Source organism: Lithobates pipiens, unplaced genomic scaffold (genome assembly GCF_037356315.1).
Source record: "Lithobates pipiens isolate NorthernLeopardFrog02 unplaced genomic scaffold, aLitPip1_a1.2 Scaffold_13, whole genome shotgun sequence".
NCBI classification, from domain to species: Eukaryota; Metazoa; Chordata; class Amphibia; order Anura; family Ranidae; genus Lithobates; species Lithobates pipiens.
Window position 1 is genome coordinate 247497408 of NW_027507718.1, and position 15421 is coordinate 247512828.

At 40.5% G+C, this 15421-nt stretch overlaps 1 protein-coding gene across 2 annotated transcripts in view; it reads left to right on the top strand.

The window, feature by feature from the left end:
* Nucleotides 1–15421, top strand: part of IBSP (integrin binding sialoprotein) — a 45736-nt gene that overhangs the window by 15510 nt on the left and 14805 nt on the right. For both annotated transcript variants that reach the window (XM_077476479.1, XM_077476478.1), the window contains exons 4-6: nt 107–184; nt 3331–3369; nt 9026–9166. In XM_077476479.1, the coding sequence (XP_077332605.1) occupies nt 107–184; nt 3331–3369; nt 9026–9166 (258 nt within the window). The remainder of the gene's footprint in view (nt 1–106; nt 185–3330; nt 3370–9025; nt 9167–15421) is intronic.

A 15421-nucleotide genomic window follows, 5' to 3' on the forward strand; every position in this document is an offset into this window, starting at 1 on the left:
ATGTTCTAGCTCTATTCTATTGTCCATATATCGCGTTATATTATATTTTGTTTAAATCTACAGGTGTGTTCTTGTTTTTACTCTTATTTTTCTTTCACACTTCTAGGCATTGAGGAATAGATATGGCTATTTTTTCAGACGCGTGCATGACCAGACACCTCCTAAATACATAACTTATGCCAGAGTAAGTAACTGCACAGTTAATTTGAATAGATACAGATGTATTTATTAAAGGTTCTTATGCAGAGCTAATTTACACAGGCTTTACACAAATATATTGTACATTCATCTATCACTCTATGGTCCCTAACTCACATTTATACATATACATAGTAGAGCCAATTAACCTACCAGTGTGTCTTTGAAAAATAGGAGGAAACCAGAATACCTGGAGGAAACCCATGCAGGTGTAGGGAGAACATGCAAACTCAAGGCAGGTAGTGCTGTGGTTGGGATTTGAACCAACAACCCTAGTGCTGCTGGGCAGAAGTGCTAATCACTTATCCACTGTGCTGAGTGTTAAATGGTTGATTGAAATATAAAATTTCATTGTGTTTTCATCCATTGCATCAAATGCCTTTTAAGGAAAATTGTACCCAGAAAATTATCACTAAAAGCATGTATATCGTATTGTATACACCTAACATGTCTGCTAATATTATTTAAAAAAAATTTAGATTAGGCTTTTTTTTCATAGTTTGCACCAATAGAATGTTTTATTTTTTTAGCATATGTTATAGTTTGTTCCAGTTTTATGAGGAAGTTTAAAGAGGAAGTAAACTCTGATGAGTTTACTTCCTCTTTCATTCCCTGCAAAGGTAAAGCATAATGGACTACTATGCATCGCATAGTAGTCCATTATGTGTCACTTACCTGACACAGGAGCCAGCAAAGTCACCGCTGTCCCCTGTAGTCCGGCGCATCCATCTTCTCGGTGGGTCTCGCTGCTCCGCCGCTGTCATTCGGCGAAACCGCGATGACGTCACTCCCGCGCATGCGCATGGGAGCTGAGATGCGCGGCATATCGCCGTTGATGGCGGCGTGCTCAGTGCGTCTGTGCGCCGCTGTCTACAGCGCATGCGCCGTAGACAGCTGTGCCTGTCTTTCGGCAAATATCTCCTAAACTCCTTAATCTAGGCTTACCTGTAGGTCAAAGTGTGTTGTAAGGGTTTACAATCACTTTAAATCTACGGTTAAAATGCTACTGATATAATAAATCCTAGGACAATGAGTATACAAACAGTAGTAGTAATAAGTAGTTGAATCCCAACTGACACAGACAAGTTGTGAGAGAGATATACTAGGCTTTTATAGGCTGCACTTGTGATAGAATGGCGCTTTTTCTGACAAAATAGTAAATGCCTTAACAGAATGAAAAATATAATAACCGTAGGCAAATATTCACATGGATAACTGCATTTTGTGTTTTGAATTTAGAATGAGCCATGCAGTTCAAATATTCATGAGAAACATGACCAAGTCAGCATGAATTAAGTCTATAATCACCTGTGGCCTGTTGACATTTCTAGATAAATATAGAGGTTTGCTTTACTACTTTTAGGAGCTGTTTCCTGTTTGCGGAACACAGTGCTCCAAATGCACGTTTTTACTCTAGAGCAAAATTATAATTTTACTGTAAATTCACACCTTTGTTCTAGCAAATGTGTCATGCATATTAAACTTGTTAACCCACAATGGATTTATCTTACATTAAGATTTTTTGATATCATAGAAAACACAAACATACCTTGTTACAATTTCAGCTATATCTTTGTGTACTTGGAAGGATGAGATTTGTAATTTTTTAATAATCCTAATTTGTTGCAAATACAAAATTATCCATAATCAAAAACAGTTGTTACAGTACCCTAACCAAGGTCAGGGGCAGGACCAAATCATTCTGCCTTTGGGTCTCATTGACCTCTGAGATGTCTTCTCCTGTTTTTAACACCATGCTGTGACTCGGCCCTTTTCACTTCAGTATAATTCTTGCTGCACTGCAGCAATTATACACCCAGCCCAGCTCCCTTTGCAGCTTAAAGGGGGGGAGGGTTCAGAGGGGGTCAGTAAACATGCGTTTCAACCTCCTGTTTTTAATATATTTGAGTATATTCACCTGGCCCATACATGGTTTAAAACTCTAAAATTCAAACCATCAATGGTTAGCACTCTAACCTAGCAGTAAGAAGCATCGCTGGTTCACATCCCAACCACAATGCTACCCGCCTGGAGTTTGCATGTTCTCCCTGTGCCTGCGTGGGTTTCCTCCGGGTACTCCGGCTTCCTCCCACACTCCAAAGACATGCAGGTAGGTTAATTGGCTTCTGTCCAAAAATTGGCCCTAGTATATGAATGGGGACTTTGGATTGTGGGCTCCTTGAGGGTAGGGACCAATGTGAGTGTGCAATGTACAGGGATAGGGGTAGACACTCACTCAGGTTGAACTGGATGGACTAGTGTCTTTATTCAACCTTACTAACTATGAAACTATCAACAACCGAGCTTTTAATTTTCTCTTATGTTATCCTGATAGAGCCTTTGTTATGACAGTTGACTGTTATCAGCACTGAACACAGGAGACAGAATTGCTTTATAACCTCATACTCAGCCTGACATTTTTGTTCATAAAGGGAAGAACTGTATTGTCAAAAATACCTTATTTACAGCGCCGCTGGGCGCTCACTTGACCTGCTGGAAATTTTCCCCTCTCCTCCCAGCTGATGTCATCGGCCCTGCTCTTGGCAGTGCTTGGAGCCGGACTGACTTCAGCAGGCATCTGGGCCCTTTCCTCAACAATGCTCAGAGTGGGAGGAATAAAATATTGTCAGCGGGCATCTCAGCCCCTCCCATGGCAGTCCTCGGAGCGGGGAAGAAGAAAGAAAGAGCATTGGCGTATCACGTGAGCACCCAGCGTCGCTTTAAATAAGGTATTAATAAAGTTACAAAGGGAGACTCACTGGACATTATATAATATTTTTACAAAACAGATTACATATTTTTGGGATTAAATATGTCATAATGATGATTCCTGAGCTGATAGGGATAGAGGGGGAGAGAAGACAGGGACATAGATAAGACATCCCTTTAGTGTGTTCTTTGTAGCAGAAATTAATATAAGACTTATTTTCGGAGAAACACAGTAATCCAAGAGAGCAAAATCTGCAGATCAAAAGTCTACATTACTTTAGCAACTAAAAGTGGGAATTTAATTTATTGGAGATAATCATTGGTGATTGTCTCTCTTTGCAGCCAGCTAGATGTCAGTGAACATTTTACTTTGTGACTATTTGTGCTAAAATGTCGTAATTCTTTATTTGTTTCATTATGTAGGCTGGAGGTTCTTCAGAAGAAGAAGATAGCTCTGATGAGGTACTCAAAAAATTGAGAACATATATATATATATATATATATATATATCTTTATTTTTTATGTAGTTCCTAGATACAAATTAACATGTGTAATCATATATACTGTTTTTAAATTGTGTGGCTTCTTGACATATTATATTTCTTTATTCTCCAATGATTACTTCTTCAAAACCACAATGAAGGTTAACCTCAGATTTAACAGACAATAATACAAAATCATATGTATACAGATTCCAGATAATATTAATGGTAGATCATAAAACATCAAATTTAGTCAAATATAATTTACACTATAATTCACCTCTGATATATTACCTTGCAAAATACGTCTATTATTTTAATTAAGTCTTATAGTGTATCTACTGACAGGGGATACAAGTAATGGTTAAAACCTATCCTGTCTTCACTTCCTGTTCCAGAGTTTTGGGGTTGTGCTCAATATGTGCAAAGAGAGATCACACAAATATTTACAAGTATAACATTTATTAAAAATAATGACAGATACAGATAAAGATAAAGAAAATATGACAAGAATACTTAACTAAAGATGCTGTTTAGCCATGGATTCCCCCTGCTCATGCAGCATGGCCAGGAGATCAGATCAGACGCTTGCAATAGTTGCAAGCTCTGGTGCAAGTCTAACTCTACAAGTTTTATTTATGGTATATAGGTCTTATATGTAAGAAATGGTCAAGCCCACCTTCAGAGAAAAATGATCTTCTAAATAAAATGGCAAATTCCTGAAGGAGAGGGGGCAGGCTTGTCCATATAGGTAGTTCTCACTCTAATAAGATGAGTCATCAAAGGTAACCAGAATAACAAGGATATTAGATTCTATATTAGATATTTGTGGCCAACCTTAATAAGTAGACATGTGCGGTTCGTTTCGTTCCGAATTAATATTTGGCCGAATTTTTCGTTATTTGGAGATTCGGATATTACAGTATACACAAAGTTTACAGAATGCTCCAAATATCGAAACGAAATTCTTCAGAATTTCAGAAATTCAAATTGAATTTTACATAGAATTCTATTTGAATTCGAACTGTAAACATATTTCTAAAATCAAAGACTGTGTGTGCTATTAGTGTACCGTTTTGAAATAAAGCTGTTTTTGTTACTCCAGAGGTGATTTAAAGAGTCATCATAATCATTTGAAGAAGATTTTTCTTTTGTTTGTTAACTTTGCCGCATTTTAATTGAAACAAATATAACATTTTTGTTTCAACCGATTTGAAATTTATTGACTTGAATGTTTCAAATCTAAAAAAATCGTCAAATTAGAAGAAAATGCAAATTTTGAATATGAATCCCAAATACGAATTGAACAAATCAACTGAATTTAACTAAACAAAATAACTAGATTAACAGATCAAAACGAAACTAAATGAAACAAATTTTTCATCATGTCTATTAATAATATGACATTTCCTTATCACAGAGACACAATAAGAAATAAAAAGAGACATCTTCTTTTAGACACAAAATAGATTTCCACTTACCTTTAAATAAATCGGCAGCAGTAAAATTTGTGATTTTCTTTGCTTTGCCTTTTAGACCTGGATAAACAGAAAGAAGTGTAAACCTAACTTGAGTCCCAACCCATCTCTAATCTATTAACAAAAAAATAAGTGGTATATTTATAAAAAAAAAATTCCCAGAAGATTCACCAACTTTCCCCCAGAATTTACATATGTTCCCTATTAGAAATTATGTGAGCCTTGAGTGAAAGCTGTGTGAATCTTGGGTAGAAATTTTTGGGTAGAAATGGAGAAAAATTGAATGGAGAAAATGGAGAAATGGAGAAAAAATAGAAAAATTGGGTAGAAATGAAGCACAGAATTTTATATTTACTCTCTGGGCTACCACATTTTCAGCAAGGACTCATCTATTACCATTGAATTGGGCTGGGACCAATGTAACTAAGTTTATACCAAGCCTGGCCAATAGGGATGGGCCGAGCAGACCCCCGTTCGGTTCGCACCAGAACTTCCGAATACCGCAAAAGTTCAGACCCGAATAACGAGCACCATTAAAGTCAATGGGACTCGAACATTAAAAATCAAAAGTGCCCAATTTGAAACTTATATGCAAGTAATTGGGCATACAATGGTTATAGGGGTCTGGGTCCTGTTCTGGGTACAGTTTGTGAAAAACATCATTTTTAAATGAGCAGTGATTTTTTGATTTTTAAAGTGAAAGCCTAAAAATGAAAATTTCCTTCCTTCCTTCCTACCTGGGGTGTCCCCTTAGTCTACCTGTAAAGTGGCAGATCTGTACCATGTCTAGAATTCACTGCAGCAATAATTGTATTTATAAAGCCAAAAAAATGACATTTTGCCTTCAAGCTGCCTTTATTTTTCTCAGCAACAGCTGGGGAGCCAGTGTGTATAATGAGGCCACAATGTAGTGCACTGGGATCAAGATTAGAGATTTTTTGGATACATTCTGGTGTCACTTTGACTTTGTATATAAGTAACGAGTGCGTAAAAATTGGTCTTTGAGTGTCGTGGCGCCTTCCCACCGTAACCCTATAGAGGTAATCTTGATGAAAGCAGGAATTGGCCTTGCTGTAAAAAATTGCAATGATATGCACCTGTCAAACACATTCTTCCAGATGAAATGATTGAACACCCTAAAAGCTAGGCAGCCTCGAAGTCCTGCAGAGATTCCACATCCAAAAAGACTTAATCAGTGACATCAGCATCATGGGGCTTCATAGCTGGTAATCCAGAACTGATTAATTTTTTTTAAAAAATCAAGTGGTCCATGGAGTCTGTGGACAGACGCAATCTATGATCAGTAACGAAACCTCCTCCAGCACTGAATGGCCATTCTGAAAGCATGCTGGATGCAGGGCAGCCCAACAAATCAATAGCACAGTGGGCAAGTTCTGGCCAGTGGTCTATTCTCATGACCCAGTAAGACAGTGGATCGTCAGCTGGAAAGCTCTCCATCTCTGTTTTGGCCCTAAGGTAATCATCCACCATGTGATGCAGACATGGGATGTGGAAGCTGACAGTCCTGGGCGGCGAGGACTAAAAAAAATCCGAAATGCCTCACTTAGGCAGACGTCTTCTCCAACGCACCTCTCTTGACCAGCAGAAGACTCAAAACGCTGTTTTCCACGACACTGTAACCTACTGGACTCAGGAAAAACGTTCAATAAAATACTCTAATGTGTCCTCAAGAGATTTTATCTTCTACACTCTCTGTGGGGACGGGATGAGTTCTGAGACCTTCCCCTTATAATGGTGGTCAAGGAGGGTTGCCAACCAGTAATCATCCTTCTCTTTTATGCCACGTATTCTTGGGTCCTTTCACGGGCTTTAAAGCATGAGGTTGCCCATGCGCCTCAAATTTGCCGAGGCTTGAGAACCAGACTTCTTGGGGTCACTAAGGATGACAGCATCTGGAACTTCCTCCCCAGCCATGTACAGGCAAACCCCACATTTAAGTACACAATGAGGTTTATTTACTAAAGCTGGAAAGTGCAAAATCAGGCTCACTTCTGCATAGCAACCAATCAGCTTCCAGGTTTTATTTCTAAAGCTAAATTGAACACGCTGGGGTTAGAAGCTCTTTGGTTTCTATGCAGAAGTAAGCCTGGTTTTGCACTTTCCAGCTATGGTAAATAAACTCTATTGCATACTTAAAAGTGGGGTATGCCTGTACTAATCCCATGGGTCTTGGGGTTGGAAAGCCATCGCTTACAAATTGACGCATGTTTTCCTCTTCTTCGAAGCCTATGAAAGTGCGAGAATCCTCCTCCTCATCCACCCCCCCCTCCCCCTGTGTGCTCTGTGACATAGGAATGATGGTGTCTGGATAAAGTGGGCCTTGAGAGGAAAGGAAGCCCTCCTCTTCCTCCTGCTGCTCTACCTCCGGTGCACTGTCTATAATGCCATGCAGAGTCTGCTCCAGCAGGAAAACAACAGGCATTGTGTCACTGATGCATTCACTGTCACGGCTCACCATCCTTATGGCCTCCTCAAATGGTGACAATACAGTGCTTGCATCCTTAATGAGCAGCCACTGGCATGGGGAAAAAAAGCAGAGGCGGCCTGAGCCTGTTTTGCCATATTTGCACAGGTATGCATTGACGGCCCTCTGCTGCATGTATAGCCTCTGCAGCAGTGACAAAGTCATGTTCCACCTGGTGGGCATGTCACAAATCCAGAGGTTTATAGGCAGGTGGGTTAACCGCTGAATTACAGCCAACCAAGCAATAGCTGTGTATGACCGCCTAAAATGGCTACAGACTCTTCTGGCCAGCTTTAGCACATTTTGCAACCCTGGTTATGTATTTAGGAAACGCTGCACCACCAAATTGAGGACATGTGCCAGGCAAAGCACATGTGTCAACATTACCTCTCTAAGGGTGGACAGGAGGTTTGAGCCATTATCTCACAACACCATTCCTAGCTCCAGCTGGCATGGTGTGAACCACCTCTGCACAGCTGCAAGAATCTCTGCTCTGGTGTGGCATGGCACCTTTTAGCCTGACTCTAGGAATAGCCCTTTGAACGCTTATGCTTTGAACCTGATGTTCATAGGACAATTCTGCAGAGGAGGGCATGGAGTTGGCGGAGGAGGAGGAGGGGGTAGAGCTCACAGGTCTATTATCCTCACCACCAGCTGTATGGAGATGTGGGGGCACAACAAGCTGCAGCACTGAGCCCTGTCCTGCATCTTTTCGAGTTGCAAGCAGCATTATCCAGTGTACTGTGAACAAAATATATGGTCCCTGTCCATGCTTTCTGGACCACGTGTCAGCAGTAAGGTGGATTTTACAGCTGACTGCCTTGCCCAATGATGCCAGAACATTCCCTTCCATGTGATGTTTTTTATACGGTGGGGTGGGAATGAGCCATGATTGGATAAAGTCATGATGACAGTGTCCAATCACGATTCTGACAGTGCTCTGTGCCCTGATTGGCTGAAGCTTTCACTGCTTCAGCCAGTCAGGGCTTGGAATGCACTGTTCAGTCCCATAATGCATTGCGGTTGATTCGGAGGGCCATACAAACGGTCTGAACTTATGCTCGGGCCAAACCATTCGCCCATCCCTACTGGCCAATGCCAAGCTGAAAATTACAGAAGTAGGCACCGCACCTCCAGTTATCTACACTAGCTTCTGGGTCCTGTGCTGAGCTGCTTCCCTGCTGCATTCTGAACCCAGGAGGTCAGCCTCTTGGCATGGGTGCCATTCAGAGAATGCTTTGTGGTTTCTGAAAGAATGACAAGTATTCTGTGATTGGATGAAGTGGAGAGATGGGGAGGTAATGTCGCTCTCTCCACCTTGTCCAGTCAGAGGACACCTTCCATTCATTCAGAAACCACAAAGTATTCTCTGAATCACGCCTTTGCTTAGGGCCAGTAAGGTAGCTACTTGGCATGGAACCTGAATGCAAGTGAATATCACTGGAGTAGAAGTGTCTACTTCAATAATTTGAATTTGCAGGTTCCAGGGGTATCAGCCAGGTATGTTGTATGCATAGTTACATTGGAGCAAATAATATTCACACCTGGAATTCAACCTTAAAGTTGTGGTCTTTGAAATATTTATTTATTTGTCATCTATGTGATTTAGTATTTATGATTGTACTGTTTAGTGCATTATACAAATTTGGACTAATTGGATTGTATGTATTCAGCAAGAGGATTCAGTGGACGCTGGTAAAAATGGAAAGAATGCTACGTCAGAAGAAGCAGGAACAGAGGGCAAAGGAGCTGAGGAGGAAGAGGCAGATTCTGAAGGCGGTGAGGAAGAAAATGGAGGAACTTCTGCTCCAGAGGTGAGAAAGTACTAACATGAAAACTAATAGATCATCAATGAAAATTAACCTAAGTAGAGCAGATTACAATATGTTTCCCACTATATATATAGATAGATATATCTATCTATATATATGAATCGGATTAAGCTCCGATTTAATATTGCCACTTGCTACAGATCGCAACATCGAACATCATGCCTTTTGAGCGCTGTGCGGGAAACGTGCACCGAACCTGGGTTTTCCACACCACGTTCTGGTATTAACTGACCCTTAGATATACATATAAAATAGTACAGCTTGATAATCTTATTAATGTGGACTAAGGCTTTCAAATGCTTCTTTCTATGCATCATATGCAACTATGTACGTATGCTGAAGCGGCTATTTTTTATTTTTTTGCAAATATCTTTTTATTGTTTTATGCATAACAAAAGCAACAAAATGCCTCACAACGCAAAGTGGGATTTAACAACAGAAAAGCCATCCAAACACCCCCCCCCCCCCCCAATCCAGGCTCACCACCCTACAGACAACTTCATGTTTACAGATGTAAGGCCCCTGGCAATTAATATAATATAATTAAATACAGCGATTAATCACATCTTTGTGTATCTGTTAGACAGTAATCAGGCCCAAATCAAATCCTAGTGTTAAGACAAGAATTCCAGAGGAAGGTGTACTCATATCCTTCACCCCCAACCAGCCTCCGCCTGAGCATTAATACTCTGATAATCTTTAGGTGACAGAAACAGGACTATCTAACCAGATCTTCCAGACTTTGTCAAACTTCTTAGGGCAGCCCCTGCTCAAGTATGTAGCTTTATAGAATGGAATCACTATATTCACAAACCCTTTCCAGTAAGTCAAGGAGGGTGTCATGGGTTTTCCAATAGTGGATCAACACTTTGCAAGCATTATATAGTAACAGGCTGAGCAAAGTGTGCTGAGACCTAGTAGGCACCAGACACTCCACTAAGCCAAGTAAGCAGGCCGCCACTGTCATAGGCACAGCCACAGAGGTAATCTCAGTGATACAGTGCACAATGGCAGACCAATACTCCTGAATCACTGGGCAATGCCAAAAGACATGACCAAAGGTGGCCAGAGAATGTGAGCAGCGCTAACACTCTGCTGAGGTCCCGGGTAAATTTTAGATAACTTTGTTGGAGTATAATATTTCCCATGTAGGGAATTAAAGGGAATTAATCGGTTTCTTGTTGATACTAAGTGAAATGGAAGCTCCACATATTATCCCAGTCTTCTCCTCCCAAATCTGGAACCTTCTCAACTCAGTGCTCCCTACACCTTATTACCGAGGGGGGAGAGACAGGGAAAAGTTCTTTATACAATTCTGATAATGGCTTTTTCATGGACTCGTCCCGTAGGACATTTTTCAAACTTGAGGACCTAATCTCACTATGAGCAGAGCTAAGTTGGGAGATAAATGTGTGTCGCAATTGGAGGTAGCGAGAAAGATAGGAGTTAGGCAGGTTAAGCTTCTGTTTTATGTCTGCTGCCTGAGATAATTTGCCCCCTCTAAAGTGGCCATATTTGTACGTTCCTGTTCCATGAGAGAGATTTAAGCCATCAAGACTCCCTTCTCGTGCTTGAGTACAGGGCCTCGACATCATCTATAGCCACGTGGAGGGAGTCTCGAGGGACCTGAATACCCACAATGTGTCTCAGAAGGTCTGTTGTGTCACGAGTATAGGATGGTAGACTCAATGCATGTGGCATCAAAAAGCTGTCGACAAATTTACTGGATTTATGGATTTTGGCCCAAACTTGTTTTGCATACACACAGTCGCACAAAGTTGTTGGAAAATCTGATCGTTCAGAACGAGGTGATGTAAATCACGTACGATGGGACTATAAAGAGGCCAGTAGCCAATAGCTTTCATTTCGTAATTTATTCTGAGCATGCATGGCACTTGCGTTGGAATTGTATACACACGATCAGAATTCAAACAATTGGATTTTGTTGTCTGAAAATTTTAGATCCAGATCTCAAACTTTGTGTCAGAAATTCCAACAGAAATAAGTCAGATGAAGCCCACACACGATCGGAATTTTGGACAACGCAGACCAATCACACATTTTCCGTCGGAAAGTCCGACCGTGTGTACAGGGCATAAATCTGTGAAGATGGCACAAATGCAAGATTTTCTTATTTACCGTGCTCTCCTCTTGCCATGTATGAAATAATAAATAATAACCCTATAAGGAAAAAAATATATATTAAATATACTTATCTTTCCACCAGCTTCCTAGGCAAGGGTGACGTCACGCTCCTTCTGGCGAGATCCTGCACTATTTTTGAGTGCCATTTTGCAAACTTTTGCCTACTCAGCATTTCCCGAAATCCTGCCAGAAGCAGTGTGACACACTTTGCAATAATCAAGGTGGGTGAAAGGAAAGTATACATTTATTAACTTTATTACCCACATATTTTTGTTTTTTATTTTTTTGAAGTGTGGGCAATGCTAATAAGCAGACCTTGCCTGTAGAGCAAGTTCTGCTTTAAAATCCCAGGTCTAGCATGTTATTGTAATTTCACAAAAAAGTTTCAATATTTTTAAATTGCCAGCTGTTATTACATAATATCTGATGCCTTGTTCAGAAACTTCCTGCTTTAGGGTGCCAACACTTTGAGTCCTAATTGTTCTCATACATGGTCTCCCATTCTTCCAAACAGAATGGCCTTGCTGTCACACATTGCAAGGGTATAATCCACTGTAGTCACCAAAATGAAACTCACCTTGAGAAAAGATGTGCAGCAGTTGCAGGAGTGCGCATAAACATACTGGGGTTGATTTAGTAAAAGAAGCAGAAGGGAAGCGTGGGGTGGCCTGAGGAGGAGAGTGGAGCCTTGGGGTGGTCTGAGGAAAAAAAGAGAGATGTGGGGTGGTCTGAGGAGAGGGGAGGTATGGGGTGGTCTAAGGTGGTCTGAGGAGAAAAAGGGAGGTGTGAGGTTGTGAGGTTGTCTGAGGAGAAAAAGGAAGGCATGGAGTGGTCTGAGGAGGAGAGATGAAGTGTGTGTGTGTGTGTGGGGGGGGGGGGGGTCTGAGGAGGAGAAGGGAGGTGTGGGTTGGTTTGAAGAGGAGAGGGGAGGTGTAGGGTGGTCTGAGGTGGAAAGGGAAATGTGGGGTGGTCTGAGGAGGAGAAGGGAGGTGTGGGGTGGCCTGAGGAGAGGTGTGTGCGTGTGTGTGTGTGGGGGGGGGGGGGGGGTTGGTGCCCACAGCTGGAAGGAGAGAAGTAAATCCAAAATTCTCATCTCTTCTCAGGAGAAGCTGATGGCTCTCCTTGTGACAGGAGTAAATCACTTCTGTCAGTATGGAGAGGCACAAGCAGCTTCACACACAGACTTCCCAGGCTACAATCCTACAGCCGAGCCGCAGATGACAGGTGCCTCGCTGTTGCCTGCACATTCTGAAAGCAGACAGAGGTGGCAGAAGAGCAGCAATGAATCTGCCCTTGGTCACATAAGTCGATCATGGAAAGTGGCCTTTGTATTTACAATATATGAGCAGGGAGAGCCCAGTGAGGAGTATAAAGTGGGGAGGGAGCCGCAAACAAGAAGCGATGGCTGGTGGAGTGGGGGTGAAGTCAGGATTCAGTTCACAAGTGTCTGCAGCCTTGTGCCCCCCCCCCACAGTGGCGGAACCCCAGGGTCTGTTTCCGGAAGTGCAACCTTTGCAACCCTTGTAGTTCCGCCACTGCTAAAACTGTAGAGTGCAAAATCTAGTGCAGCTCTGCATAGAAACCAATCAGCTTCTAGTTTTTATTGTTAAAGTTTAACCACTTCAATATCAGGCACTTTTACCCCCTTCCTGCCCTGGAGAATTTTCAGCTTTCACTGCTGTTCCACTTTGAATGACAACTGTGTGGTCATGCAACACTGTACCCAAACTACATTTTTATAATTTTGTTCACACAACTAGAGCTTTCTTTTGGTGGTATTTAATCACCACTGAGTTTTTTATTTTTTGATAAACGAAAAAAGACTGAAAATTTTGAAAAAAAAAAAGTGTTTTTCTTCATTTCTGTTATAAAATTTTGCTAATAAATAATTGTTTTTCATAAATTTAGCCCAAAATGTATTCTCTATACATTTATTTGGTGAAAATAACTCAAATCAGTGTATATTATTTAGTCTGTAGGAAAGTTATAGAGGAAACAAATTATGGCATACATCTGAAAATGGATCAATCCTGATGTACTGACAGCCTATGTAATTTCTTCAGGCCCTAAAATGCCAGGACAGTACAAATACTCCCCAAATTATCCCTTTTTGGAAAGTGGACAGTCCAAGGTATTTAGTAGGAGGCATGGCAGATTTTTTGAAGTTGTCATTTTTGTCATCATTTTGGGGAAAATTAAGAAATTAAAAAAAAAAATCACACTTTTATTTTTACATACCTGTCACCAGTGCAGTACAGCATCTTCATATAACTGGTGTGGCAGTGATTAAGGACACTAACTGGAGACAGTACATAAAAAAACAAAAAAAACAAAAAATAAATATATATATATATATATATATATATATATATATATATATATATATATATATATAAATTCAAGATTTGTTTTTTTTTTCTTTTTTGCCCATTATGTTTGCTTATAGCAGTGAATTACATTGCTATAAGCAAGCATTTTACTGGATGAAACCGATTCATTCCATTTGTTTTGTTGTGATTAGCTGTGATTGGCATCCACTCAGAATGGTAAAGCCATCGCCTAGCCGCCATTCCACTATAGGCCGGGCGGGAAGGTGTTAATTGACCCAGCTGAAGTTAGAAGCTGTTTGGCTACCATGCGCAGCTGCACCAAATTTCACACTCTCTAGTTTCAGTAAATCAACCCCAAAGTGGCTGCAAAGAAGCTGCAGGAAATCAGCAATGCTGATATTAAACTATAGATAGTCAAATCAGCATTTTATTTTTAACTCCTTTTCCAAAAACACAGCTGGGCCCTTTAGGGGGATCTGAATGCTGAGAGGTGGAGGTGGGCTTCCTCATCATCTGACTTTCACAGTGGTTACATATTCGGAATCTTCCAATCATAAACAATGATCATGAGCGGTCTGTGACAACCTAGTCACTCTGCTGGGACACAGGATAGAAAAGCCATTCCTAGTGGACACATACAGTATATGTGTCAGCTCGGCATTAAGGACCACCAGGCTGTCTCATATATGCATACAGGTAGCAGTTGGTGATATAGCAAACGAAATGTCATTCAACTACGGTTTACATCTACTACCTGCTTGGCTTACAGAGTCATACAGAGCTCTCTCTAGTGTTCAATCTACAAATCTCTATAGAGCCGCTATAAGCAGCTATTTCAGAACTGCTCAGCACTAACAGATGTTTCCGATCAAAAAAAAATGCTTCTATAACAAAAGTTTTTTTTTTTAAATTAATTCCTGGATAACCCCTTGTTAACCCTAACAAGCCATAATTGTCTCCTTCTATCCCTGCCCTCCTTAGCTTTTAGCTTTTTTTTTTATTAAAAGAAAGTGTTTGTGTTTTTATTTATTCCAAGTGTTGTAGCAGAAGAATTAAGAAAAAAACACATCCACAACATATTTCAATAAATGCTTAATTTGTGAAAACCATTTTACTGACTTTTGTTGCAGAAACAAAAATGTTGTCTCATTAAAATGGAATGGAACGATATGCAGAAATCAGTAAACTTCTTTATATATAATAACACTTATTGTTTTAAATTTATTATGTGTGGAAAAAAAAATCTAAATTTTTAGTACTTTTTGCTTTTAATATAATAATAATATATATATATTATATATATATATATAGTTATAGATTATAATATATAGACAGTTAAATAACCCTTGAAAGTCAATACCAGCAAAAGACTGCCATGTTTCCCGAAAGAACTATATATGCTTCACATCACAGGTCCATAGCTGAAATACTAAAATAGCTTTAAAGCTGAAGAAAAGCCTAATGCCGCGTACACACGACTGGACTTTCCGGCAGACTAGGTCCGACGGTCTTCCCGACTGACTTTCGGCGGCGTTCCAACAGACTTTCCGAATGAATGGACTTGGCCAAACACGAAGTCCATCCAAAAGTCCGTTCGTTTTGAATGTGATGACGTAAACGGGAATAAACAAGGAAGTTCAATAGCCAGTAGCCAATAGCTGCCCTTGCATCATATTTGGTCCATCGGACTAGCACACAGACGAACGGTTTTCCCGATTTTTAGTCTGTCTAAATTGAGTCCGTCAGATAGATTTGAAACATG